The following is a 27,986-nucleotide window of genomic DNA, read 5'->3' on the forward strand; positions in this document are numbered from 1 at the left end:
CTTCTGCCTACGGAAAACACGGGGCTGGCGAGATAGCTCAGCGGTCAAAAGCACCTGCTTAGGCAAGCTTAGGCAAGCATGCAGGGACCTCGGTTCAGTCCCCACCACCACATGCCATGCCAGCCCCGCCACCAGGGTAGGCTAGCTGACCATAAAAAAGAAAAAATAAATAAAGGAAACATTAAAAAAAAAGAAGAAGAAGAAGAAGAAAGAAAGAAAGAAAAAACACTGCTACAAATCAGCCAGTAAGCAGTCAGCCACATCCCTGTGCCAGACACAGGAGCCGCACCTGCGTGAGGTGACTGGGTTCCGCCCAGCAGCGTGGGCACGATGAGGGCACAGTCACTGATTTTAGGTGGCAGGACGGGCAGGGGCCTCTCACACAGCTGGTGGGCATGAGAGTCGCCCCCTCCCCGGGACAGCAAAGCATACTTGTCTGTAGCAAAGCATACGCCGTGGGGCAGAGCAGCTGGATTCAGCTTCCGGAAATTCATCCCAAAGACCCAAGATTTGTGCAGAAGTCAGGAACGCAACCTCAGGCTGGACTTGAAATTGCAGAGAACGGCGTGTGTCAGGGACCCCCGACGCGGGCAGTGCCAAGCTTTCTGTCTGCCGATATGGAACGATCCCGAGACAAGTGCTGGGTTAAAAAGAGCCGGGAGAACAGGGTGGGCACCGAGCACCAAGTGCAGGCATCCCAGAAGGGGCGCTCTCGGCCGAGGGCGGGCTGGGCAGCTCATCCGGAACGCCGGGCGGCGTGTCTGGTTGTGAGTTGTATCAGGTTGTTGGAAACCGAATTCGATGTCCCGGGTGGAGGGCTAGTCTGAGCCCGAAGTCCCTGTGCTTGCTGTTCTCCTGCTGCACACAGCTGGACGGCCACCTCATGGTGCTTTCAGTTCGCCGTCCTTGTGACCGACCTGCCCTGGGAAACTCCCAGGGCAGGCCTGTGGGCGCGGGATGCTTCGGGGTGCACGGCAGTTTGGTTTGGAGCTCAGGTTTTCAGGTGGGGATCTCAACTGCAGTCTGTGGGCAGTGAAGGTGACACACGTGACCTCACCGAGTGGCGGTGCCCACGACGTGGGGGCAAGAGCAAGTCTGAGTGCAGGCGGGGGACACGCAGAGGCGTGTGTCTGCAGGCAAGTAGGAAGAGAGCCAAAAGGGAGTGCACTGGGGCCCCGAGCAGCTTCCTGGGGGAGGTTGGGAGGCGGGGTAGGGCGGAAGAGGAATTTTCCTTCTGTTCTTTAAACTTCTGGCTTATTTTATTTATTATTTATTTTTGGTACTGGGAATTGAACTCAGGACCTCACCTTGCCAGGCAGGTGCTGTACCACTGTGCTACATCCCCAGCCTTTTTGCTTAAAAAAAAAAAAAAAAAATTTTTTTTGGTGCAAAATCTTGGTATATAGTCAAGGATGGCCTTGAACTCACTGTGTAGCCCAGGTTGGCCTCAAACTCTTGGCGATCCTCCTGCCTCAGCCTCCTGAGTGCTGGGGTTACCAGTGCAGGCCACCACACCTGGTAAAGAACTTTTTTTTTAATTAATTTTTTTCTGGTAAAGAACTTATATATTACTTTCGTGATTTATAAAAGAAGCTGTCCAGTCACAGACCTTGAGTGTGACCAACACTGGGCGGTTTGGCCATGTCGCTGGGGTCACCATCTAGGGCCCAGGAAGCCCCCCTACCCCAGTCCTTCAGGCCACTGCCCTGTCATCCTGGGCCCCCACCAGGCCACAGCAGAGACCGCAGAGTTGGGTAGAGCCACCTTCTCCTGCTCGCTGTCTAGGCGGCTTCTGTGGGGCCTCACCTCATCCAGATGGACACTGTGGATGCTGTTGGGGCCAGGTGGGGCAGTTCGCAAGCTTACCCTGCCTGTGTCACTGCTGCCCAGAGGGACAGGAAGTGGCCACTGTGTTCCTGATGTGCCTCCACACCCACCTGCCTGGCCCTGTCCGCCCTGCCCAAGCCCTTGGCCATGCCCTGCCCTGGGGTGCCTTGAGTTCTTCCAAAAGAAAGTAGGAAAGAACAAAAAAAAGGAAGGAGGGAGGGAAGGGAGGAAGAAGGCAGAGAGAGGAGGGAGGCAGGCAGGCAGGCAGGCTCCCATGGAAGGGCGGACACTGGGCCAGGAGCCCGCAGGGCTGGCTGTTCAGCGTGAGGGCCACAGCGGCTCTGCACAGTCCCTGTCCCACAGGAGTGCATGGTGCTGGGAAACAGGACTCGTCCACAGAGCCAGCCACGCAACCAGAGCAGCTGGCCACAGCTGTGTGGACACCACGACTGCCTGGGGCTCCTAGAGGACCCCCACCCACACTCGCAGTGGCGGACATGGGGCTCGTTGCCAGCAGAGGGACCCCGAGCCATGCTCCCACCCTGGTGCAGGACAACCCAGCACACCGAGATGGGAACGGGCGGGCTTGGCTTTTACCACTCCCGAGGATGCGCGAGTCGGCAACAGGGCGGCCTTCATGATGCGGTGCCAGGGCCTCCGCCCTGCATTGGGACCTGGGTCCATGGGCCCACCACCAATGGGGTGCACCACTCCGTGTCCCTCTGATTGCGGGCAGCTCTTTGTAGCTACGTAACCTGAAAACAGAACAGCTGTCATAAAAGGTCAGCCCTACACTGGCGGGCACTGCCTGGTCCTGGTGGGCACTTTCTGCGTAGTGGCCTGCAGTCTGGCTCTCGCCCACCAGCTTTGTTCCAAGGTTCACCTCTGAAAAGCCCTTGTTCCTCTGTGGGCCTCCCTGAGCCTCAGAATGGGCAGGAGGAGCAGGAAGAGGGTCCTGTGTCCCGGCAGGCCCAGCACACAGAGCCTGCAGCAGGGGCCTGGGCTCTCATCTTTGACGCCTGCTGGGAACCTGTGGGGTGGAGAGTGCAGACTCCCGGGAAGCAGACGAGGCCTGCGTGCTGTGAGCGCTGCATGAGGAGCTCGGCCTCGAGCCTTCTCCCACCCTGACTGCCCCACTGGCCCTGGCCCTGCGGGCAGCTCCTCCCCTGCTGGCTGGCAGGTGGACAAGAGTGCCTGCCACTTCCCTCGGCCTGGGTGTCCTTCCAAGCCAAGAATCAAGCCAAACCTGCAGGCGAGCCCAGGCCGGAGGGGTCAGGGAACGGGCAGAAGCCGCCAGCCTGCGTCAGGACAGCCCGGGACTGCCAGCAGAGACAAGGGTGATTCACTGCTCCCCACCCCCCTGCCACAGTCCCATAGCTGCCCATGACACAGGGCTCAGGCTCAGGGAGGGGACTGAGGCAGAGCCAGGACACTGATCGGGTGCCGAGGCTCAGGCGACACCCGTGTCTTCCCACTGGCCTGTGGCTGGACATCAGAATGACACCCTAGTGACTTTTCCTCATCTCCCTTCCTTTTTAATGCTTTATTTTGAGACAGGCTGTCATTAAGTTCCCCAATACTGTAACTTTAGGAACGCGAAGTTGATTTTGGCTCCAGATTTGTGGTGGTTTCAATCCCTGGTCAACCAGCACCATGGCAGGGCAGCCTGGTGGACAAGACAAGGGCAGGGAGGCAGCCTGAGGGAGGCAGGCACCCGGCCACGCCCCATCCCGCTTCCTGCCAGATCCCACCTCCAGCAGCAGCTCAGGATCAGCAGCCTGGCCTGAGCCCAGGAGGCTCTTGGGGACTCTAGGTTTGGATGCCCAGGACGGATCTCCCTGGCTGGCAGCCAGGTGTGGGCAAGCTGGCTGCGCCTGGTGACTCAGGCGTGATCTCTTCCATCTTGCAGTCTCTGGACTCAGTGTCCCTCGGGGACGCTCGAGAAACGCAGCCCGCAGGAGGCGCCCAGCCCGAGAGCCACATAGCCAGTGCTCAGTGTGCCCGGTTCAGAGCCACGCCCATAGCCCCCGAGGGCCCCGAGGACAGCCCTTGCCTCTGGCAGCGTCTTCACCTTTGTCTGTCCTGCCTGGTGTTGGTGACTGTGTGCAGCGCTTCCCAGCAGGACAGCTTGTTTCCTTCACACTGTGGCCCTGATTGGTTTTCTTTCTTGTTGTTGGCATAACAGATGGAGTCTGTGCGGCGCACCCAGTGCCAGGCATGAGTCCCTGTGGGAGGGACCTGGGGACCCCCTGGGACAGCTGCTGCAGGATTGCAGGGCCTACCTCTCGGGGAGTTCGAGCTCCAGATCTGGGGTTTCGATCACATAAATTAAAAGCGCCCACCGGCTGCTCCGCCTCCTGGGAATGGTTGGTGCGTGTCTTGGTTTGGTTTGGTTTTCTGCAGTACTGGGAATTGAACCCCAGGCCCCCTCCCTTTTTAATATTTTGAGATAGGGTCTTGCTTTGTTGCCCAGGCTGGGCTCAAACCTTCAATGCCCCTGCCTCAGCCTTCTGGATGCTGGATGACAGACATGTACCATCACACCCTGATGGGGGCCTCAGTTCTCCTTCCTGTCCTGGCCCGTGGAGATCAGCTACTAGGGACAACCACAGGTGTCAGGGTGCTGGGGACAGGAAGAGGAGGTGAAATCACTGTGCAGAACAACCCGAGAGTATCACTGAGGCATGGGCTGCCAGGGGTCAGGACCCTGTGCAGGGCAGGAGCCACTGTTGGGAGAGCGGGGCTCGGGACCGAGCCCTGAAGTCTGTCCCTCTGCCTCTCCGGGCACTCTGCTGTCAAGTGCACTGAGCCCTTCAGTCCACTTCATTCCAGGCTCAGGGAAGCCTGTTCTCACACACATGTGAATGTACACACGTACATACATGCAGTGTTAAATTCACGGTGGTCCCTCTGCAGTGTCTCCTGCCTGCCCCTCCTGTCTTGTAGGGGGTCTGGGAGGGGCAAAGTTCCACCCTTTCTAGGCGAGGTGCCTATGAAAAATCACGATGCACTGTAGTGACGATGGCTGTGAAAGGAGCCCGCGGTCCTGGCCACATCCAGGGACGGCCAAGGATCACCAGACCAGGTGTCAGATGTTCGTCAGGTGCAGTGGCCTGGCAGCACTGGGGTTGTCCCCAAGGTCTTTGCACAGGGCCACATCCCCAGTTGGAAGGTGGAGACCTCAGCGCTACCCCGAGGACCTTGGTGGAGGACTGGCACAGGTGCTGCTGCCGGGCAGCTGTAGCGGGGTCCCCCTCCCTGGGCAGCCAGGGGGTGCAGGAGCTGCCAGGCAACATCAGTGGGCGAGGAAGGTGGGGTTTTATTCCTCACCATTCAGCATAGAAAGGGACTTGTGAGAGGCAGGCTGACGTGTCCACCCCAATGGCAAATGGGCCACATCCTTCCCAGGATGAGCTGTTGTAGCTGAGCCTCATGTCCAGGAAGAGCAGGGCAGACAGAGGGACGTGGGGATGGGTGCCTCTCCTGTGTTTCAAGGCTGCACCCTGGCCTTTGGGGCGGAGGTGGCCACTCAGAAGAATGAAGTCCTCGTGTTGTCCTGTGAAGGGGGAACCTCCAAAGTTGAACCTCAGAAAACATCGCACCTGCTTTTCAGTCCCACAACTTCCTCCTGCAAGCAGCTGCCTTGCCCTGCGTGGTTCACCCGCTGTGGACAGGGCTGCAGCTCGCGGAGGCTGTCTGCTCCACAGCCCGCCCCCGTCCTCCTGCGCCAGCTGGCTCTGCGCGGAGTCCCCGTGAGGCTGGCCTGTGCCTCTCCTCTCTGGGGTGCCTGCTCCTGTGCCGAGCCCTGAAGGCTCCGTGTTCATCTGCGTTCGTCCCATCAGAGACAGCCACCTCTGGCAGCAGCAGACAAAGCTCTGCTGTGCAGTCACAGGGCGAGCTTGAATCCCACGTGCTGCCTCGCCCCACAGAGCTGCACTGGGCCTGCTCTATGCATGTCACCCAGTGACCTCTGAGGCCACCACGAACCTCCTCTAGGTTCAGGCCTGGCTGCCGCCACTCGCCTCTGCAGCTCCAGCTTACCATGGTGACTGGTGGCATTTCTCCACTTGCCTTGGCCTCCAGGGAGCCCTGTGCCTGAGTGACTGTTCTCTGGCATGTGTCCCAGGCATGGATCTTTCTGGTCTCTGCTCCCATCATGGCCATGAATTACCTCATCCCTGGGTCACTTGCTGGCCGCCTCTGCTCCTTGGCAGTGGGACAGGGCCCAGGCTGAGCCCTGGTGCCAGGTGATTCACTGAGCAGGCCCCTCCCTGGCACTGACCTAACGCAGGCCCCTTGCTCCCAGCCCTGCATCCCTGGTATGTGGGCCTCGTATGAGGCCTGTCCCAGGACCCCAGAGCTTCGAGGGCAAGAGCAGAGGTCTTCGCATCCCCTGGACCAGCTTTCAGGGCACCATGTCTGCACAACTTCAGGGTTCATTCACTGACTGGTCCCCAGAAAGGCAGCTGGTGGCTGAGGGACCTCAAGGCACTGGGCACAGGCCTTAGAATGGTTCATTTCATGTGATGGGCGTTTGACCTTCGTAGCAAAGGAGAAAAGATGCGATGTCCAGAGCAGACAGACTGACTGGAACCAAGTGAACCACCAGCAGCTAGGGTGGGGTTGGGGTGGGCCACGCAGGCTCCGGGTCCCTTTGGGCTGCAGAGGGTGACAGCAATGGCGGCACAGTCCCAAGCACCCCAGTATTACAGAGCCAGTTGCGGTGCGCAGCACCCAGCCCTCAGGAGGCTGAGTCTGGGGCTGTGAGCTCCATGCCCGCTGGGCTGCATATTAAGACCCTGATTCGGAACACGAGTTACTACCAGAACAAAGAACAGGCTCTTCAGCCGTCCAGGAAGCAGAGTACCTGTACTGAGGTGAGCTCAGGGCCACCTCGCTGGCTGCAGATGCGACTGGGGCGCCTCTCTCCCAGCCCCATGCTCCAGCTTAGCCCTTGTCTCTCTGAAGAGCAGGCTGCCTGCGATCAGACAGGAGCCAGGCATGCTCTGCCTGCGAGGTCACTACACAGGCCTTGTGTCTCCAGGCTGCGACCCCTCCAAAGGCCCCACCCCTGATCCCCAAGGGCACTGGGCGCTGCCCGCTGCTGCCCAGGCGGGGGCCTCGAGGTCCTGGTGGCGACTCCGCCAGGCCCCATCACTCCTGCCCGCAGTCCCACGTGGCCTCCCAGCAGGCGTGGTACCATCCCAGGCTCCCAGGACACGGGTCATGGGGGTGCTAGAGATGGCCAGTTTTCCCTGGTAGTTGGCACAAGCACTGTCTTCGCTCTTCAGTGCCGAGGGAGCTCAGGGCGGAGGTGCCCCCTGAGGCCGTGGGAGCCAGGTGTCCTCAGTGGCTGGGACTCCCATTTCTGTGTCCGTGCATGTGCCACTATTGATCTGCTCCTGTGAAATCATTCCTGTTAGCAGGGTGGGACTTTGAGGAAAGAATGGAGGGCTCAGATCAGCCCAGCTCCCCAACTACTGAGCACCGCAGAAGAGGGGACAGGCTGGGCGTGTGTCACCAGGCTGTATAGCAGCAGGAACTCTGGGGGCTGACGAAGGGTCCAGGGTGGGGTCAGCACCCTTAGAAAGAAGCCCTGGAGAGCAGCCTTTCTTCTCCTCAAGTAGAGAACATGCAGAGGCGGCGGGCTGTGGGCAGAACGCGGGACCTCCTTAGACACAGACCTGGCATCCAGGTCTTGGCCTTGGCCTCCAGCAGAATGAGGAAGCCCTGGGGCTGTGAGCCACGCCCGGGCCTTGCCGAGGCTCCCAGGAGACCTGGGGCAGTGTCCCTCTGTCTTGGGGTCCTGGGGACCGGTGATGGGGAAATGATTCCAGGCCTGTGCACCCGTCTAGCCCTTGTCTCAGGAGGCAGGATGGCCCTCGGGACTCGGCGGGGGTGGCCCTGGCCATCGCCCTTGCCCACTCCTGGAGCTTGGCTGACGCTGGGTGACAGGAGGCTGTCCTCCTGCAGTGGGACTTGCTGGAGGCTGCAGGTGGTGGTCTGCTATGGGCGTGGCCTCACCTGACTTGGGGCCTTCCTGCACGTGCAAAGGACATTTGAGTCTAGCAAGAACAAGCACATTTCCAGTATGTCCTACACCCAGGCTGGTTGTTGGTACCCATGTTTGTTGAGCGGTTGGATGAATGGATGGAGGACAAGGTCCTGAGGGCTGAGGGCTGACAAGGTTGTCCAGCCTTTGTCTCTGCCTGCTGCTGAGAGGCTGACACTGGCCTGGACCCTGGGGCTGCCCTCACTTCTGCTCACCATCATAGCTTCCCTGTCTCCTCAGGACCTCCCACTCACGGGCCAAGGCTGAGGCAGCCCTCACAGCGGCTCAGAAAGCCCAGGAGGAAGCTCGGATTGCCCGGATCACTGCCAAAGAGTTCTCGCCTTCCTTCCAGCACCGGGAAAACGGTGAGTCCCACTGCTGACAGGCGGCTCCACGGGGCCTGGCAGCACGTGTCCCCGGCCGAGCTCACTGGGCTCCCAAGGCCCCGCCCACAGCACACGTCTCACCAGGGCCCGCTTCCCTTCCTGCAGCTGGCTGCCCGGGCGTGCTGCTGCACAGGTGTGTGCTGTGTGTCCACGTCTCCGTGTACGCCTGCCCCACGTCTACGCTGCCTGTGTCACCCTTGAGCCTCCTGTGGGGATACAATGCCATTTGCTCACCCACTGTGGCAGGTGCCAGCGAGCCCTAGCCCAAGTCTTCTGTTAGCTTCCATGTGAGACACGCACAGCCACGTGGCATCGGGCTGCCATGTGGATGGCTGCTGGTGTAGCTCTGCCACACCCCAGGAAGGGGCTGGGCCTCCTGGCTCCAGGCTAGTGCTGTGGTGTCCTCGTCTATGGCCTGGTCCCCCTTACCCCCACCCCTGGAGCACTGGGGCGGAGGGACTCGGCAGCAGGAGGCCCACCTCAGTCTCACGGGCTGTCGCACGCTGCCCTGTGGCCTCAGTAGGAAGCCTCATCTGTGCTCTGTGGCCCCACAAAACGGGGTTAGGATTCCCCCCCCCCCCCGTGCACCCCATGTTGGGTGAGTGGGGGCAGGGTCTGCAGTCCCATAAGCAGCCCTGAGCTGGCTGCTGCAGCCAGACAGGATGCCACGGTCAAGATAGAGTATCCCAGCTACCTTTCCGGGGTCAGCTTGGCCTCGCCCACAGTGGCCACCATTCCTCTCCTGGGTGCTCAGGCTGGATGAGAAAGGGGCCGTTGTTCCCTTCTGTGTCTGTCTCTTCCTTGGGCAAGGTCTTGCCAAGCCTGCCATGCCAGGCCTGGAGGGAAAGTCAGAAGAACAGAACACTCCAGTCCCCATCTCCTCGGCCCTTGCCCACCTCTCAGGAGCCCCCAGCCCACTACCAGAAGTAGCCCCATGGGTGCAATCGGGGCCAAAGACCTGGACGTGAGATCTTCAGGATTGCACAGGGAGACAGGGCATGGTGGTGTGCACCTACGATCCCAGCTCTTGGGAGGCTGTAAACAGGCGGATCACTGTAAGTCCGACCTAGTAGTGAGACCCTGAACACCCTGTAGACCCTTCCCTAAAATACAGGAAAACAAACAGGACTGCACAGGGACTGGAAGCCGATGGCAAGTATTCTCCAAGCGCAGCACGGACAAGACAGGGACTAAGTGACATCAGCACAAGCCAGGAGCACCAGGTCCCGAAGCTGCAGAGGCCCAGGCCTGAGGCTGCTCTGAGCCCCTGAGGCAGCCAGCTCCTACATAGCTGGACTTTGGCCTCTGTTGTTCTAGGAACCTGCCCTCTGTGGCGCCTGCAGGGTGGCCCTGGGCTACTGTCTTGAGTCCGAAGCTGCCTCATGACAGGTACAGGTGGGCTCAGGGACAACTGGAGCAAGCCTCAGCGTGTAAGGAGGGCAGCAGGCCTCGATCCCCCCCAAGTGGGGCCCAGACTCGGAGCTTGGCGGTCACATCACAGCGCTGTGCCTCCAGACCCGCTGGAGCCAATCTTGCCTGGCTGGGCCTCCGGCTCCCCTTTGCTCCCCTTTGCTCCCTGAGATGGCCTCTGAGCTCCGCCCCCACCTCAGCCTCCCATCCAGGCTCACATGCACGCTTGTGAGTGGTGGAGCAGTCTTGGGTCAGCTCTGGAACTTGTTTTCCCAACATCTGGGCACTCGCTGCTTCCATCTAGAATGCACTAGGGAATGTTGGGCAGGATGCGGTTCGGGGTCCACGGGGAGCTGGAGCTGGGTTTAGCCTGTATGCCTTTGAGCTGCTGTGTGCACCATCGAGGCCACACAGGAGCGAGTCTTGCTGAGGTCTCAGAAAGCTCCGGGCAGAAGAGAAGAGCGTGGAGGCCGGCCTGCAAGCTGGAGTGAGTGGTCGGTGTGCTGGGCCGGGGCGGCCTCCGGCTCCTAGGCTTGGGGCTGTGGGACGGAGTGCAAGCACACCAAACTCCTGTGTGAGGAGAACCTCTTGTAGCCTGGAACTCACATAGCCGAGGGTAGGCCTGGCTGGGAGGCTGCCGCATCAGGGTGCATGTCTGCTGGACGCCCAGGAAGGCCTGGGAAGCTGCTGAGCTCAGGGTCCTGCTCATGGCCCCTGGTGTCTGGGCACAGCTGTGTCCAACCACAGGGCAACCATGGGGTCTGACCAAAGAGGCTCGAACTGTGGGCCAGAGGGAGGCAGGCGTGGCAGGAGGCCCTGGGTGCAAGGCGGGAGTGTGGCTAGACTCAGGTTTCTCTCAGTGTCCTGGCTGTGGCCATGGTGGCAGTCTCAAGCAGAACTCTGTGACCCACAGGTTACAGTTGGCAAGCCTGGGCTTCTGCTTGGATCGAGCAGGCTGCGTGTGTCCCTAACTCTGCTAGGACACGTGTGACTGTTTACTAAAAGGGATGCACCCAAGGGGCTCCTAGTAACAGCCTGCTCCACTAACCCCCATGCGCATCCTGGGACCTGGGACAAAGCCACCTTGGGGTGGGAACCCTGCCTGCAGGTGCCCAGGTCTGCTCCCTGCTTCTGGAAGCCTTGGAATGATACATGGGGTCTCTGGGAACCCCACAGGTGGGGGGGGTGGCTGGCCTGAGCTCATCCCAAGGCAGAGAGGTCCTGTCCCAGCAAGTGGGGGGCACTGGCTGCCCAGGCTCTGGCACCAGCCAGTGAGGCCAGGGGCCTAGGTGGGCCCTGTCCTCTACCCTGTGGTGGGCAGGGGTCATCTGGAGCATCCTGGCCAGGCAGAGTGGCTGGGTCCCTCCACCCTTCCCCCTGGTGAGCTCCAGATGACCCTCCTCTATGCTCTCTCTCCTCCTCCAAGGGCTCGAGTACCAGAGGCCGCAGCACCAAGTTTCCTGCGACGACATCGAGGTGCTGTCCACCGGGAGCCCCCTGCAGCAGGAGAGCCCGGAGCTGTATCGCAAGGGCACCACGCCTTCCGACCTGACCCCCGACGACAGCCCCCTGCAGAGCTTCCCCGCAAGCCCTGCAGCTACGCCTCCGCCTCCCACCTCCAGGAACAAGGTGGCCCACTTCTCCCGGCAGGTCTCCATGGACGAGGAGCGGGGAGGGGACATCCAGATGCTAGTGGAGGGCCGGGGAGGGGACTATGCCCGCAACAGCTGGGGCGAGGAGAAGGCTGGCGGCTCCAGGGGTGTCCGCAGCGGCGCCCTGCGCAGTGGCCACCCAGCTGAGGACTTCCGCACCCGGAGCTCGGGCCACAAGCTGCCCGGGAACCCCAAACCCCGGGAGCGGCGGACGGAGTCTCCCACCGCCTTCTCGTGGACTTGCCACCACCGGGCCAGCAACCCCAGCTCAGGGGGTGCCAAGCTGCCCGAGCCAGACGAGGAGCAGCCCAGCACCTACAAGCTGGAGATGAAGCCGCTGCTGAGGATGGACTCGGGCTCACAGGAGGTACACCCCCAGAGGCGGCGCCACAGTCGGGGTGCAGGCGGTGAGCGGCGTGCCCCCGAGGACAGGGGCTTCGGGCTGCAGAGACCCCGGCTCAAGGCCCAGAACAAGGAGAGCCTCAGGCCAGCCTCTGCCGAGCCCACGGTGCAGAAGCTGGGGAGCCTGCGGCTGGGGGACCAGCCCGCGCCCCGGCTGCTGCGCTGGGACCTCACCTTCTCCCCTCCCCAGAAGTCCCTGCCTGTGGCCCTGGAGTCCGATGAAGAGACGGGGGACGAGCTCAAGTCCAGCACGGTTAGTGGCCACCTGCACAGTCTGTGGGCCATGGGGAACCGGAACTTTCTAACCTGGGGTGTCAAAGACTCTGGCTTCCTCTTGGGGTAGGGGCGCACTGGGGACCCTCAGGCCAGGTATTGCTTTTGTCAGGAGCTGGGCCACCCACAAGGTTGGGTGGGGAGATCGTGTACCCACTTGAGAGAAACATGTGCCATGTCCTGGCATTTTGGCTCCCAAGCACCTTCTTGCCAGGTCCTGGGTGGGGCGCCACACCCTGTCCTAGGCAGAGATGGCCCAGAGCAGCGGGAGCGGGTGCTACCAGGTTCTGCCCTGGGGCATCCTTTCCAGAGGAGGCTCTGTGGTCCTGGAACACAGCTGCTTTCCTAGGAGCTAGAGATGTGGGCTCTGCCCCGCACTCTGACCTCAGGACCCTTGCGCCGTGTAGGGCGATACTGAGGCGGGGCCTGAGTGAGGACCCGCGTGAGACTCCACCTCCTCAGGCCTTCTGTCTGTCCTACTGGCTTGGATTTAGAGGAAATGCACCTCCCTCTGGGGCAGGCTGGAAGGTCGAGGTCAGCTACGCGCAGAGGAGTGGGAGGGAGGCCAGTGTCAGCGGGACCCCTCGTGCCTATCCTGGCCTTGGCTTCACCACGCATCTGGAACCCCAAAGGTCCCCAGGTGAGGTGGGCCAGCTCACAGCTGGCAGAGCTGTGTGGGGTCCCACTCCTGTGGGTGGTCTTGGTGTGCCAGCACTTTGTCCCACCCCCAGGAGTCTGGCTGAGGCCTCTTAGGCACCTGTGCGCTCCTCCCTGCTGCCACCTGAAGCCTGGTTGCCTCCTGAGCCGCTCTCCTCCCCCACACCCGGGGCAGCTGCGTGCTCCCCTGGGACTGAAATGCCAGCTCACACTTACAACTCTATTTCCCCCGACATGGCGACATGGCTGGTGGCGGCAGCCAGCTGTCTGCTATTTTAAGAGCTGCGGAGAGATGGGCGGGTGGGAAATGCGGGACCGGCTCTATATTTAGCCTGCTAAACCAAACTAGCGCTTCCTGGTGCTTCAAATCCAAGCTCCCCGGGCCTGGCCAGCATGGGCTTCTGCAGAGTCCACCTGGAAGGAGCCCCTGAGTGTGCCCTGGGTCCTGGCCGCCACTTATCCCTTGGGGACCTTGGAGGTGGCTTACCCCTGCAGTGTTCATGGCAGGGACAGGGAGTGTGGCCTTTGGGAGGGCCAGGTGTCACAGCTCTGACTGGTGTCCTCTGGCTGGGGCATTTCCCTCACCCAGGGAGCCTGTGGTGGGGGAGGCTGAGGGGCCCTCAACACAGTGCCCAGCCTGAACCCGTCCCCACTGCTCATCTCGGGGGGGCTCTGGCCCATGAATGCAGTCACCACAGGTGGGGACCAAGGTGCTCTCTCTAGCTCTGCCCTTAGCTGGCCATTTCTCTGTGAAGTACTGTGCGCCTGTGGTGGTTACCGGTGACACTGGTTGGGTGTGTGTGGTGGCATGCCTGCCCCCCTCAGCTCCCAGGATCCGCACACCCAGGGTGCCTGTATGCGGACCTGTACATGTCCTGTTGCTCCCAGGACTGCGAGCAACCGCCTCCCTCCCGCATGAGGGCAGCAGGCTGCAGGCCTCGTGGTCTCCCTGTTGCTCAGGGCTGGCCCAGCCAGTGCCATGCAGCGTGGCGCTGGCATCTCTGCCACCCCAGGGCCCTGCCAGTTAAGACACAGCTCTGCCTTGCTGGGATGAGGTCTCGAGGCCAGCTCACTTGCTCCTGCCGAGCAAAGCCCAGGGTGCCACTCTGCCGCCTGGGGTGGCCATGTGTCTTCCTCTCAGCCAACCTGGTGAGTTTAGAAAGTGCTTTGCTGCCTGGAGTTTAGCGGAGCACGGTTCTTAAGAGTCTCAAGCAGGCGCATCCCCCGCAGGCAGGGCCTCCCTCGGGAAGGCGTGCGGTAGTCAGCAGACAGAGGAGTCCCAGCGAGGTGCAGCGTGGGGCCCAGTGGGGCCGCAGGCAGGCCTGGCCTGGAGCTCAGAGGTTTGGAGGTGAGGCCCATCTCTGAAGGTTTTGCCAAGCTGAAGAGGTGCTCACTGGCTGTGGAGCCCAGATAGAAAACCTCTGTCACTGGCAGGCTCCCAGCATCCTCGGCTGGTGGCCTGGTGGCGGGCCTGAGGACACTGCAGGTGTCAGTCAAGCTAGTGCACAGACTGGAGACAGGGATGTGCAGGCTGGCAGGATCCCAGGCCGCTTCTCATCGGGCACAGACGGCACCCTCCGAGGACCGGGGCTGAGCGCCTCACGACTTCGCAGGGCCCAGGGGTTCTGGTGAGGCCCCCGGCCTCTGGGACAGGCCCCGCCTGGGAGGCCACCTGCTCTCCTGGCAATTTCACTGACAACTCGTACACACACCTCAGCGGTTTGAAGGTGCAGTTCAGTGGCCTGCCCGTCCGGTCACTCTGAGACATCCTCCCCACACACTATGCAGTCCCTCCACAGCCCGCCTGGCACCCGCTCTGTCCTGTGTATGGGCTGGCCTCCTTCCAGCTCACACAGTAAGTGGCCTATCTGGCTCCCTCACTTGGCACTGTTTTCCACATGTGTGATACACAAGCCAGGGCCTTGCTGTTTGTCACAGCAGAGTGACCTTCCACTGTGGGGACATGAGGGTCCTGACCAGCCACGCTTTGGACACCTGGTTTTCATTTCCACGCTGTTGTGCCCACGCTTCGGGTGGGTGTGGCCTGGGGGTTACACCTGTAGCAGTGGGGAGCTGGGTCCTGTAGTCGTTCTGAATGAACTTCTGGGGAACAGCCGCGCTGCCCGTCTTCCACCTGAGAGGGAGGAGCTGGCTGTGGGCTCCCTGTGGGAAAGGCACTCCCAGTTACTGCTCTGACGGGGAAGCACCCTCCTGTTTCCAAAATGTGACCACCACAGGGATGTGGTGGCAGGAAAGTGGCTGCCTCTGAAGTGCCTGAAGGTTGAGGCCTGGCCTGCACAATAGCAGGGTCTTTGCTCCGGGAAGCCATGCATGCTCAGTGTCCCTGCTTGGCACGTTCTGCATCCAGCCTGGGCACAGACACGCGTGACTTCTCTGCAGCTGGCAGGGTGCAGGGAGAGATCTTTCCCAGATGGCCCGTGGCTGTGGGCAGGCGAGGGACACCACTGCAGAGGATGCCACGCCTGATCAGTGCCTGTTTTGAGGCCCTGAGCACCTTCCATTCTTGGGGCCACATCCCTCCGGGGACAGCCACCCCCACACTGATATTTGTCCCCAGAGCTTGGCTCTCCTGAGGTCCACTTCTGAGTGACTCTTCCCATCCAGCCCAGCATGGGCAGCCCACAGGCAGGGGCTGTCTGCAGAGTCACTGCAGAAGGGAGTCTTGGGCTGGCTGGGCCCGGGACACATCTGGGGTGGAGGGCAGGGGCAGGCCCCGGGTGCTGAGCCCAAAACATGAAGCACTCCCAGAGGGGGCGTTACAGGCAACTACTGCACACCAGCTGGGCCAGGACTGATGCAGTCTGTGGCCCGGGCAGAAGGGTATCTGGAGCTCAGCCACTGTGCTGATACCCCAAGACCCTGGGGAGCTGGCTGATGCTCAGAGCAGGACCCTACACCTGAGACCATACGGACTGTCTCGTGCCCCGGGCCCTCGGAGCCCGTCTTGTTGAGACGGGATGGACCTGTGGCGGCCACCCTCACCTCTCCTCTCCCTTCTGTTCCAGGGCTCAGCTCCCATTCTGGTCGTCATGGTGATCCTGCTCAACATTGGAGTTGCCATTTTGTTTATTAACTTTTTCATCTGAGATGATTGTCTCGATTGCGAAAGTAACGGTGTACAGAAGACCGTTAAACACAAAACAACAAAAGGGAAGATCCTAGCTTGGACAGCCCCACAACTTCCAAGTCTTTTCACAGAAGAACAACATGATTGGGTATTACTCACAGTTTGCCTTTTTTTCTGGGTAATGTTTTTTGGATTTTAGCCAAAATTCTTCGCTTGTATAACACTATGCTGTGTGGCATGGCAGAAGGAGGCCAGCACGCCGACCCTCCAGCTTGATGTGGGGAGAAGGGATCCCAGCAGACCAGCAGCAAAAAAGAAAATGTCACCATGTTGTCACTGTCCTCACACTTCTGGTCAGGGGTGTAGAAGGCAGTGGCCTTGGGAAAGCGCAGCTAGCCGGGTGAGGGAGCAGCCACAGAAGGGCTGACGTGGAAGGTTGAGCCACTGCTTTTCCTGGCGACACGTCTGGGTGTGAGGCACAGGAAACGGGTCCCATTGCAACTGGGACAGCCCAGGCCTTTTCTACTTTAAATCTGTGCTGCATACTTCAGGGGGGAGAAGGCCAGGCCTCTTCTCCCTAAAACAGACCGACCCCTCCCCTCTCAGCACTGCCCCACGGCCTCGCGAGCCGCCTCCCCACGAGTCTTAAAGCGAAATCCTTATTTCTCCGCTGTCCTCCACTAACCCACTGTTTGCCCTGTCCAGCCCCCTCCCCCAGGCCCAGGGAGGCTGTGCTGTGGACATCCAGGGGCTGCCCCAACCCAGCCGGGCACATCTGCACATGGAGGGGCTGGGGCCCTGTGCCATGGACAGCCTGACACAAGCCTGGGCTCTGAGCATGTGGCATTTTTGCACTCAGTATGCAGGATGTATATTCAGGCTTCTGTGTCCTTGGCACTGACGCCCCACACGGGACGTCACTTCTCGCTGTTACTGACCTCCACAGGTTCTCATGTCTTTGTACTGTGCCTGCCTCAACTTCCCCTAACAGATATGCATATCCCTCCAGATGCCTCAGTGCTGCTCCAGAGCGGGTCTGGTCCTGGGACAGGAACGTCGCTGAAACCCAGTGGCTTGAAACTCCCTGAACTGTTGCATACCCAGTACCTCCCTGACGTGCAGTCAGACACAAACAGGTCCCTTCTGTTTCTGCCTCCTCTCCCAGGGTCGCCCCACCACCCGACAAGGCAGCCAGGGGTGCATGGGGCCCGCGGCCCCAGCTCATGTGCACAGATGTGCCCGGAGCAGTCCAGGTGCATCTGTGTGCGGGACCCTGTGCTCCTGCCTGAGGCGGCCCCGGACGTGACTTCCTGTCAGTCTTCTTGGGTACAGCCCGTCTCATGGACTCTGCCTTGCTTTGCTTATGTTTAGCTGTTTCTCTGCTACCTTTCGAGCAGATTTCTTTACTACACTGCACTGGATTGCTATATTTTTAACCAGAAATAAACTAAAGATTAGAGCATGTTCCAGTTACATTCAGTTTTATTGTTTTCCGTTATCCATTCACTCCGTTCCTTCACGGTTGGCTTAGGGGACAGAAGAGAGCGAGGAAGGCTCAGGAGGTAACTGAGTACATTTCTGATAACGTTGCTTTTTCAAGGGATATTACATCTTTTTGTACATCTTACTTTCCGTTCCTCTTTTTTAATAACAAGTGGTTGCTACAGACCTGAAGTGAACCAAATAAAGATTCCTGCTCTTTGTAGCGCTAAGAACGTCCATGTGGGATATGTGTTTTGTATGTCTGCATGAGACTATACAGACTCCAGGCATCTGTACACCCCGGCAACGCCGGACACACAAGGGGACCCTCTGCCGCAGGCACACACGTACCATCACAAGACATGCACAGCACAGTGCAGGGACACGCGTGTCCCTCAGCAGAAGCACTAGTGGCTACTTGCCCAGTTGGCTCTCAAAGGTGACTGAGCAACACAGCACTGGTCTGCTGCTGGGGACATCACTGAATGCCACCTGTGCAGCATGTGCGTAGGGCACAGCCATCTCCTCAACACTCCTGGTGAATTAATTCGGAGTGGAGCTGCTCAAGACCAAGACACTGCAGGTCTAGGACACCCCGGAAAGCGGCCTCGGACTTCCACACAGGGCACCCTGCTGTAGCCGACAGGCGCTCCTGTGTGTCCAGAGCCTGTCTGCCCTGCGGCTGGAGACGCTGACGATGTGCGACCGGCCAGCCATAGACGTGGCGGGATGGGTGCCTGTGCAGAGCACCTGAGGAGTTTGAAGACCAAAGCAGGGGCATCAGGATCTCTTTCTGCCCTCAAAAGCTGCTTCTGTACTCCCGATGTGAAAACCGGTCACAGAAAGAAACGCTCCTGTCCCCAGATCCCACCAGGCCCCGAGGGGTGCAGATCATCTCACTGCCAGGGCAGCTCTCCCGCCATGGAGACCTGCTGTGAAAAGGGGGGAGAGGAGGTGTGTGCCCGCCGCTTGGCTGTCCCTTTCCGAAAGTCTGAGGAGGCCCTGAAGCTGAGTGTCCTTGTGCCTGCCGGAGCTTGTCAGTGCATTCAGTGCTTGAATAACTTCAGGCAACTGGAAAATATTTACCCATTCTTTTGTATTCTAAGTTTGTTAGCACATAGGACTCGAAGATATGATCGGGCATGTATCAGAGTCCACAATAACTGATGAGGACACAGAAAACCTCAGCATGGCTACCAAGATGCAACCGCTGCTGCCCTGACCGCTGAGTGGAGGGAGAGGCTCCGAGACAAGACGTCTGACCAGCTTTCCCCTGGTCAAACCACCTAGTCTTGGAAGCTTCTCCTGATTGCACGGCGTGAGCAGCACAACGGGCTCTTCCTCACATGCATTCAGCACGGGCCTCAGTGATGTACTGAGCAGGACCACAGCCAGCCCCACCTGACCCTGGCCCCCGAGCCGTGAGGTGACGCCTGGGTGCAGGTGTCCTGGCTCCAACCCTATGTGCTCCTGTTGGCTGGCAGACATGCAAATGAAGGTCGCTGCTGAAGCCCATGGACAGCACTGAGGATGCCAAGTAGATGAACACTTGGGGAATCCACAAAACCATTTTTTGGTACTTTGTTTTTTCTGTCCTTTAAAGCCTTCCAAATATTTGAGACAGTACCAGGGCCTGTTCCCGCCTGGACCCATGGCCTGGAGGCTCAGGCTGCCCCCCAAACACTGACAGTGCTGCGACCTAATGGGAGCTGTACTGGGTCACAGGGCCAGGCCTCTGACTGCTCCGCAGCCTCGCTGCAATGGCTGCTCGTTCATTCCCGTGTGCCCTGGACACTGCTTGAATCACTGGCTGAAGGGGCTGCTTTCTCTTCTACATTAAGCTCAGTTTCATTAACTCTCCATAGGTCTTGTCTTCCAACTTTTCTTGCCGTTGGTCTTATAAACTCAGCATAAAGGTGCCTACTAGAATTAAAAACATCTGGTTCCACAGCCACATGACTCCTGATTTTTCCCACAATCAACTGACAGGGACAGCTGACAAAAGACTGCATTCCATGATCTGCAATACACACGGCAACAGTGGTTTTTATACAGGATTTCTACTCTCATCTGGGCCAAGATCCCCTCCTGCAGAATAGCAGGACAGCGAGTTCTGGCGGAGGCAGCAAGGCGGGGCTCTGGCTATCAGCTCAGGGGTCTGCTTAGCTCTGTTCTCTGGTCCAGGCCTAGCTGCCATGGGCAATGCAGGCAGTCAGCACAGACTGAGAAAATAATCTGTCCCCAAGTGCCAAGAAGCGTTGCTAACTCAGCCTTAAAAGAAGCAAGAAAAAGTACAGTTGCCTTTGTTAAAATAAAAAGAGCTAAGCTGCATCTCCCCAGTGTGGCCCTACGCCGAGGGTGCAAACTCAGGAACAAAACAGGGTGTGAAGCAGGAAAAGCAGGCCTGCAGGCCCTGAGCCCCTGGTGGTGGAGCAGCAGGGTGCTGGCACCTGAACCGATGCAGGCAGGAAACCTATGTGGTCGCCAGTGTTTGCCAGAACAGGAACCCCATGAGTGAGAGCACCTCGGAGGATAGCAGTCTCCAAACTTCAGCCCACGTGCTAGCGCAAACGCTGGCTTTGGAGTTCTTTGCTGTATGAAATCCAGAATTGGAAGGACCTGAGATACAGGTAGGGCAACAGTTTGTTCCTATTCTCAGAGAAGCAGGGAGTTCAGTGGGGACTCGGGGGCAGGGCACAGTTTGGGGAACAGCAGAGCACACACAACAGCAGGCAGCAACCTCGTATACCTACCTCATCCTGGCCCCTATCCACACCCCATCCACTGTTCAAGGTACAAACTCCCCTCTCACTTGGTTGAGTGCCAAGCTGCTGTGTCCTCCATGTGCATGTCCACGCCCCAACTACAGGCTCCTCATCTGAGCCGTGTGGGGCACTGGTGTCTAGCTCTGCCTCCCCTGCTTGATGACAGCTACAGCCAGCCAGCCTTGGGACGCTTCCTTGGCCCCTAGTGGCTGCGGTGGTGTCCTGCTGTTGGGACATAGCACTCCATCTGTCCTGGTGACTGCCCAGTGTGACAGTCAGGCCAGCATCTGAGCTGCTTCTCACAGCAGCCAGTGCATGTCTGTCCTTGCCACCCCCCAGGCTGGCTGTGAGACTGCCCTGCCACCTGAAACTACTCAGCTTTCTATGTAGGGTCCTGTGCAGACAGGCGTTGTCCATGGTGCTGCATGCATCTCACCCACCAGCAAGCTCATACCCAGGGTTTACTTCCTTTTCTCATTGTCTTTTTTCTTTCTTTTTTTTTTTTTTTTAATAAGACAAGCAGGGTCTTACAATGCAGTTCAGGCTGGTCTTGAACTCACTTTGTGACTCAAGCTGCTCGAACTCAAGTGATTCTCCAGCCTCAGCCTCCCAAGTGCTGGGATTATACCTTGCTTTCAACATCATAATTTTCAAATGGGAGACAGCTCACCTTCAGCAAAAAACTCCCACCCCCACCCTAGGTTCACAAGGCAGACCCTGGTCAGCAGGGTGGACTGAGCGCCATGCCCAGGGTGGCTCCTCAGACTAGAGGGAGACAGGGCGTACAGGCACAACGCAACAGTGCAGAACATATCCCTCCCTCCGGCCTGAGGCTGAGTGTCCAGGAGCCCCAGCCACCTGGATGTGGTCAGGTGAGCTCTGGCCTCTGGAGCCTCTGGTCCACGGCCCATGAGTGGCATGAGGGCCTAGTGCTGTTGGGTGTCCATGGGCTGGTGGACCCAACCCTGGTTCGTTCCTCCTCCTCCTCCCTTCTACCAAGTGGATCCTAACTGCTTTAGCTAGACTCTGTCCATCTGCACCACTCATGGTTTCCAAAGAAATGACACCCTGCAGCCTGAGGGAAACCTCCCAGGGCGTGAAACCATGGACACTGGCCTAGACACCTCTTAGCGAATTCTGACCTAACAGCTTTCACCTGCATCTCCTCTCAGTGATTTCCCTTGGCGCATGTAGACCATTTGCAAATGCAGTGTGATTGTGAAGCAAATGCCAGCTACATACTGACTGTTCCTATGGACAAAGTGGCTAAAGTTACTCTGCCTTGTCTTGTTTCAGCTGGAAACGGCTTAATTGCAAACTGGAAACAAAGTAGCCTTCTCTGATGAATGTAACTGTTCAGATAAATATCACTGCTATGTGTATCACCATCCAAAAGCGAGGGACACTGTTGAGATTAAAGACAGTCTGCTCCTTTTTAGTAATAAATGTCCTTTGAAACTACAAAAGAACTTGTATTACCTCATTCTAAACCAGCGTCTACCTGCAGTCCCTTCTGACACCAGGGTACAGGATGGATAAAGCCAGTTCCTCAGGAAGGCACAGAGCTGCACCACCAGGCAGCGCGTGTCCGTAAGTCCAGAAGACTTTCTGTGCAGGAAGCTGGTGAAGGCAGCTCCGTCTGTATAACTGTACTGCGTTATTCACTTACCAGGTGGTGACCTAACTTGCCTGTCCCAACCACATTCTGCATGCACTTGTGAGGTGAGGGTGCCCAGCCTCACAGGTCAGGCAGGGGACAGGTGACAGCCACAGCACACATACCTGTGCAGAGGACACGGGGATGGACAGGGCAGGTTCTGCCACTGAGGGCCTCATGTGTGACCTTGAAAACGACTCTCACGCCCTCTGCCTTCTACTTCCACTTTTCCTGGGATGACTGCCCCATCCCTCAGGCGGAGCCTTCCCGAGGCTCCCAGCCGAGGGGATTGTGAGGAACAACATGATGCACGACCGGCGGCCGCCGGGGCTGCGACCACCGCACCACGGCCGCCCCCCGCACAACAACACAACAGCAGCCTCCGCGGCCCACCAGGGCCCCCCCCGGCACCACCCTCAGAACAGCTGAAGAAGGAGGCTGCCGGCTACCACCCCCCCCCCCCCCAACCGCCAAGCCCGGGAAAGCCCAACCCCCCCGAAGCCAAGGCCGAAGGCCGCCCCAAGCCCAACAAGCCCGAACCTGCTGCTGCCCCCCGAGAGGGATTACCGCCTTCCCCCAGACAGCTCCTCTGCTTCAGAAAGACATGAACGTGCACACGTCCCCTCACGCCACACACCTGTGGAGGGGTTTCCAAGTGTGGGTTGTATCCAGTCGCCTAGCTCTGACATGAGCCGGCTCCGTTTCCATGGCAGAGGTTCCTTCTAGTGTACTCCCAGAAAGACTTGTCACCCACTCATGGACCTCCTCTGTACCACTTCAGTGAAAAGAATCAGCTTTCACATGGAGTAACTACCACACCTCAAAAAACCCAAAACAAAACTCCAAGCTTAATGAGTGGCTCTCCTCCTTTTTGTCCAATTCAGCCAAGCCAGAGGAATTCAGCCCCCGTAACAGACCCGTCCAGTTCACCCTAACACAGTCCAGGCTACAAGGCCAGGTGTTCTGAGGCAGGGAGGAGCTCCATGCAAGCCTCGCACAAGCCACCCGGGGCCACTAACAAGCCGCTGGGCCTGTGAGTCGGAGTCTCACCTGGATGTCCGTCCCCAGCCTACAGGTGGTGGGCAGGCAAGGCGAAAGGGCTCAATGACCCGTCTTGGAGCCTCGGGGAGGGGAGCAGGGTACACACAACACACCAATGGCCACTCCCGCAGGCACGCAGGGTGCTGTGCTTCATCCTGAATGCAGCAAAACGCTGCCTGGACAACTGACACTTCCAGTGCAGCCAACTTGCCTCTCACAATGTAAATGTCCCTCAGGGCCACCTTGTCCTAGGAGGCACGCTTACACTGCCCAGTGCTCCACGCTGCAAGTGTGCCGGTGCAGTGCTGCTGTCCACCGATCTTCAGTGTTCAGCAGCCCCATTCACACTATGTGCAACTTCAGTAGCACCCCCAGAACAGCACAGCAAAACATCTGTACCAGCTGTTTCTTCAGGGACTTTGCCCTTGCTTCTCCAACTGATCCAAATGCCTCCTGCCAATGCTCGCCTAGCTATAGGCTACTCTGAAAGGAAGATACTTCTGCTAATTTCCTGCAGCGCAGGTGCACAGCAAGAACCCCCTGGACGAGCAGCTCTGCATGCTGGGCAGGCAGGAGTGGGTTCTACCGACCCTCTGCACTGAGGGCCATACCTCATGCAGTGGTTGGAACACTATACGTCAAGAGCAAAAAGTAACTGAGACACCAGGCCTCCCCCTGCCAAGGACATGCCAACTAGTTCCATCCAGAATGCTGGAAAAAGCCCTGCCTGTGCAAACACTGGCTAAGACAGCTCAGCCTGGCCCCTGCTCCCCAGTGCACCTGCACAACACATAGGCCAAGCTGACCCCCACTGCTGTCAGCTGTGCCCATTTCCCTCAGCCTCTAGACAGGACCGAGGAGTGAGGATCAGACTGGTGTCCCAGCCCAGCCCACATAGGCCCAGATGCGGTGGACAGCCCCAGGCCCAGGGGACGGACCCCTGCCTCGGAGCGCAAGGGTGGGCCGCTGGCAGGGGTCCCACCAAAGTGCACACAGCAGCCCCAGCCACAGAAGCTTGGCACGTACGTCTGTTTAGTCCAAGCCTGCAGCGGGAGCTCCGGCCCTGAAAGGCCCTGATTTTCTTGGGGCTGATGCCCCTGAGCAGGCAAAGCTGCAAAAGCACGAGACACTTCCGGTCACGGCGGCCTTCTTTCCAGCCCAGCCCAGCTTTCACAGCCTGAGCCCTGTTCTGCCAGGTATCCCCACCTTTCGGCCAACTCTGGAGTGAACAGGAGTCACAGTGGTGACACACTGAGACAGAGAGGCATGCACGCTACATTCTCACTGCTTAGGCTCATCAGAGGAGCTGCGCGTGGTGGCACACACCTGGAACCCCAGCACTCAGGAGGCTGAGCTAGGAGGACTGCTGAGAGTTGGAGGCCAGCTTGGCTGCACAGGAAAACCCTGTCTCATAAGGACAAAAAGAAAAGGAAAAAAAAAAAAAAAAAAGAAAAGAAAGAAAAAAAGCATTAAGAAAGGGAACCTGCACTAGTATGAACTGAAAGCCCAACTTCTGTTCCCAACTATGTAAAGCACAGGCTAACCTCCTGTCATCAACCTGGTGTAGGTGCCAGTCCCCATGTTAGGCACCAGACTCCCACACAGTGTATCCCTGGCCCCAGGATCAGGTGGTGGCCACTGACAGTGGGGTGGCAGGAGCCCTAGCTCCTCAGCTTCTGCTCCTCTGTCCCTGTGTAAATAACAATGTCTAGCAAGTCCTTCCAAGGCCAGGAGGGAAGAAGCAGACATGAATCCAAAACCTTTCGCCAAAAGGCCCACAGAGCAAAGGAAGCCAAGCAATGGGTCACAGGTCCACAGGTCAAAGATAACAGACTCAGCTGGGTGTCTTGTTGTTTTTTCTTCTTTGTGGCCTTTTTTAGAGTCTTGCTATGTAGCTCACACTAGCCTTGAGCTCACTTTGGAGCCCAGGCTTGTCTCGAACTCAGAGCACTCTTCCTGCCTCAGCCTCCCAAGTACTGGGATTACAGGCCTGCGCCACCAGGACTGGCTCTGGCTACTTCCGTAACAGCCGGGCATCACAGAAATGGTCCCATTTGATGACCCATGGCTTGTCAGAACACTCATCTCCTTGTTCTGTAGAAGGAAAGGCCCCACAAAGCACACAGAGTTGTTTTATTAGAAAACAGACTTCTTGTGGGTCCCTCCACACGGTCTCACCCTAAGGCCCCAGCAACATGGATGGGTGGGGCTGCTCCTTGACAGTGGGCGGAGCCTCAGGAGCAGGGCTGGGGCCTTGCCAGGCTAAGAAAGTGACCTCTGTGGCACCTGGCTCACACCCACCAGCGCCAAGGGAATTCATGGACCATCCATCTCACCGCTGGCCTCAGCAGTGCCCTGAGCTGAGTCATTAAAGAAAGTCTTTGCCACGGCCTGGGCCGCCTTTAGCACTGTCTTCTCTTTGGTATCGGGCCCCAAGTCATCACGAGCAAGCTTCAGCCAGTGCTGCTCCGTCCTGGCCAGGTAGTCCATGTACTGCTCCCCGGGTGCCACCTCTGGGTGTTGTGGCTCTTCTTGTCCAGAAAAGGGCAATAAAAGAGAGACACTCAGCACAGAGGGCAACACAGAGAAAACAGCGAATCACAGGTCCCTGGAGAGGGTGCACACTGCTGCCATCAACAGCAAGCCGCATAAACGGCACAAGCAACTGCCATCCACTTAGGACTCAACACTCAACACAAAGTCAAGCTGTGGTGCAAAGCTCACCTCGCTCTTCATCACTCTCCTCCTCACTGTCCTCGTCCTGGTCCCCATCTCCCCCCTCTGCACCCTCGGCTGAGCTGCTGTCCTCCTCTGAGTCCGTCTCCTCCAGCCACTCCTGGGTCTCTTCAAAGGTAAAAGGAACAGAGATTACCATGGTGGCCTAGGGGACAGGAATCCACCAACAGAGGCTCCTGCCTTCCCACGCAGACCCTGGGACATGAGCCCTATCTTCCCTGCCCCACACCTGGGAGAGGTAAGAAAACAGACTGGGCCAAGAACCAGAGCTGAAATGGGTGAGAGCTGGGCGGGCAGCACAGTGGAGGCCCTTCCTTCTGAGCCTGCTTCAGCCTTAGTCCTCAGCTGTGGTGCTCAGAAGACATGTAAGGTTTCAAGGCTTTTCCTAACCATACGTGTTGTGCTTTGAGTCTTTAAAAAAATCAGTAACAGCTTGGGTCCATCAATAGTATGGGGTAAACTGGCGATGTGAGAGCTCAAAGAGCAGAGGCAGAGCTTGGGTGAGAGGAGGAACTGGGCGTGGTGACACATGCCTGCCACCCCAGCACTTGGGAGCTGAGACAGGAGGATCACCTTGAGTTTGAGGCCACCCTGGAATACACAGCGAGACAGTCTCATAAACCAACAAACTAATTAATTAATTAAAAAGAAAGAAGCCAGGCTGGCCACAGGCTCAACACCAGGGGCTGAGGAGGGGTGAGCCAGGCTGCTCTGTGCTCAGCAGGCACATCACACGTGCTCTAGGTGCTAGCCAGGGCCTATATCCTGAGCCATCACAGGACCCTTCCCAGGTCCTGGTCTTAGGAAAGTGGCCCAGAGGTGGGCACAAACCCCTGTAAGGCTCCCTGGCACAGCTGAGGAGTGATTTGGGTGACAAGACACACACGGACATATGCAAGCCCCACTGGCTTACTCGGGTCCATCTCCACCAAGGTCTTCCACTCCTCCATCCTGTGAAGGTCAAGGCAGTACAGGTCGTTGAGAGTCACCTGGCGGTCACCAGCTTCAAACATCCCCCCATAGACGAAGAGCAGCCCGTGCTTGACAGCCAGCATGGAGCTGGAACGCGGACACGGCTGGACCCTGGGGCTGCTGGGATCCATGGCACTGTCCTCGTCCTCAGATGGGGGCTGCTGCACCAGGCCTGGGGTCCTGAGCACTTGTTTAATGGTAACCACGGTGCCATCCTCAGCCACCACCTCTGTGACCACCTCCAGGGGCTCTGAGGCGCTGGCGGGCCCGAGCTCCTGCCTGTCGGCACCTGTGTGCTCCTCCACCTTGTCACGCCTCCTTTTCTTCTTCTCTGACTTGGGGCCCTGTCGAAAGAACAAGGGCGCAGAGCCCAAGGTGAAGAGCAGGGCAGGGGCCGGCATTGTCCCAGACGGCAACCAGGGGGTATGGGGATAGGAGCAGGTGTTCCTGCAGCCTGGTCTCCTCAGAGCTGGGCTGAGGAGCCCCACATCTTCCCACAGGGGGACACGCAGCAGACAAGGCCCAGTGCGTGCCAGGCTGCATGCTGGTTGCTCAGTTCCTGGGAATCCCAGTCTCCGCAAAAGGTTGCAGAAGCCAGTGACACCTGACCCTGCCTGCTACCAAGGACAGAGTGGGTCACGTGGTCCTCCAGAGCAGCGGATCCACCACAGCCCCTGCAGTGGGCCTCAGCCCCCGTGCAGCCTAGGAGCTCTCCCACCAGGCTCCTTCTCAGGCCACTGGACATCCAACTCCCATCTCCCCAGCCACAGTACCGCTAAGCCTGGACCCTTCTGCTGCCTCTGTCGTTTTCTCTCAGAGCATCATTCTCACAAGAGGACATTGGCCATTTACATTGAAATGTCCCAACAGACACTACCTCCGGGCCTACCCACGTCAGACCCACGCTCCAGATACAAGACCTCCATGCCTGCGGCACATGGACAAAGCAAGCAAGCTTTCAGGGCGCCCCGCCCTCTGGGAACAGCACTACTAGCCCTTCCTCTGGCTCAGTGCTCTGGAGAGCCGAGGGCAAGACAGCACACAGCCTCTGCCATCCTGGCCCTCCCAACAGACAGCCTGCAGCAGGCCTCCAAGGACAGCTCCAGAGCCAGCTGACTGGGGTCTGCTTCTACAAGTTACCCATGGTTCTGCCTGTGCTGGGCAGGTCCAGATGGGAAACTAGGGACAAGCACAGGCCAGAGGCACTTGAGACAGCTATGACACAGCCTTGCTCAACAGATGGCCCGAAGTCTAACGAGCGTCACTGGCAGCAGGAGAGCCAACACCAGCCAGAGGGTCTAGGTCTTGACCGGCCGGTACCAGGATGGGCTGAGGGGCTCCAGACGAGGGCCACAAGCTGTCACCTCAACAGGCAGAAGGAAGAACACCCCTCCCAAAGCACATGGGGGCCTCAGAGGCCCAGTTATCTCACTAGCGAGAAAGAAATGGGGACATGAGAGGGAGTGTGGAGAACAGACCCAAGCTGTGCTCTGTGCGGACACTGACATGGTACTGTGCCCACCTACCTTCAGCTGTCCTTCAAACCAGCGGTTCCTGGTGGCATCGTAGAAGTACAGGTCATTGAA

General features: G+C 58.7%; 2 protein-coding genes across 2 annotated transcripts in view; one reads left to right on the forward strand and one right to left on the reverse strand.

Annotated features, from left to right (window-relative positions):
• Nucleotides 1-21,387, forward strand: part of Jph3 (junctophilin 3) — a 55,758-nt gene extending 34,371 nt beyond the window's left edge. The window contains exons 3-5 of the mRNA XM_004644978.2: nt 8,120-8,244; nt 11,102-11,982; nt 15,686-21,387. Coding sequence (XP_004645035.1) covers nt 8,120-8,244; nt 11,102-11,982; nt 15,686-15,766 — 1,087 coding nt within the window. The 3' untranslated portion in view covers nt 15,767-21,387. The remainder of the gene's footprint in view (nt 1-8,119; nt 8,245-11,101; nt 11,983-15,685) is intronic.
• A 3,419-nt stretch (nt 21,388-24,806) lies between these two features.
• Klhdc4 (kelch domain containing 4) overlaps nt 24,807-27,986 on the reverse strand; it is a 40,433-nt gene continuing 37,253 nt past the window's right edge. The window contains exons 9-12 of the mRNA XM_023705204.1: nt 27,927-27,985; nt 26,342-26,744; nt 25,417-25,536; nt 24,807-25,223 (exon numbers count right to left, since the gene is read on the reverse strand). Coding sequence (XP_023560972.1) covers nt 25,009-25,223; nt 25,417-25,536; nt 26,342-26,744; nt 27,927-27,985 — 797 coding nt within the window. The 3' untranslated portion in view covers nt 24,807-25,008. The remainder of the gene's footprint in view (nt 25,224-25,416; nt 25,537-26,341; nt 26,745-27,926; nt 27,986) is intronic.

This window comes from Octodon degus, unplaced genomic scaffold, assembly GCF_000260255.1.
Source record: "Octodon degus isolate 3935 unplaced genomic scaffold, OctDeg1.0 scaffold00215, whole genome shotgun sequence".
Classification (NCBI taxonomy): domain Eukaryota; kingdom Metazoa; phylum Chordata; class Mammalia; order Rodentia; family Octodontidae; genus Octodon; species Octodon degus.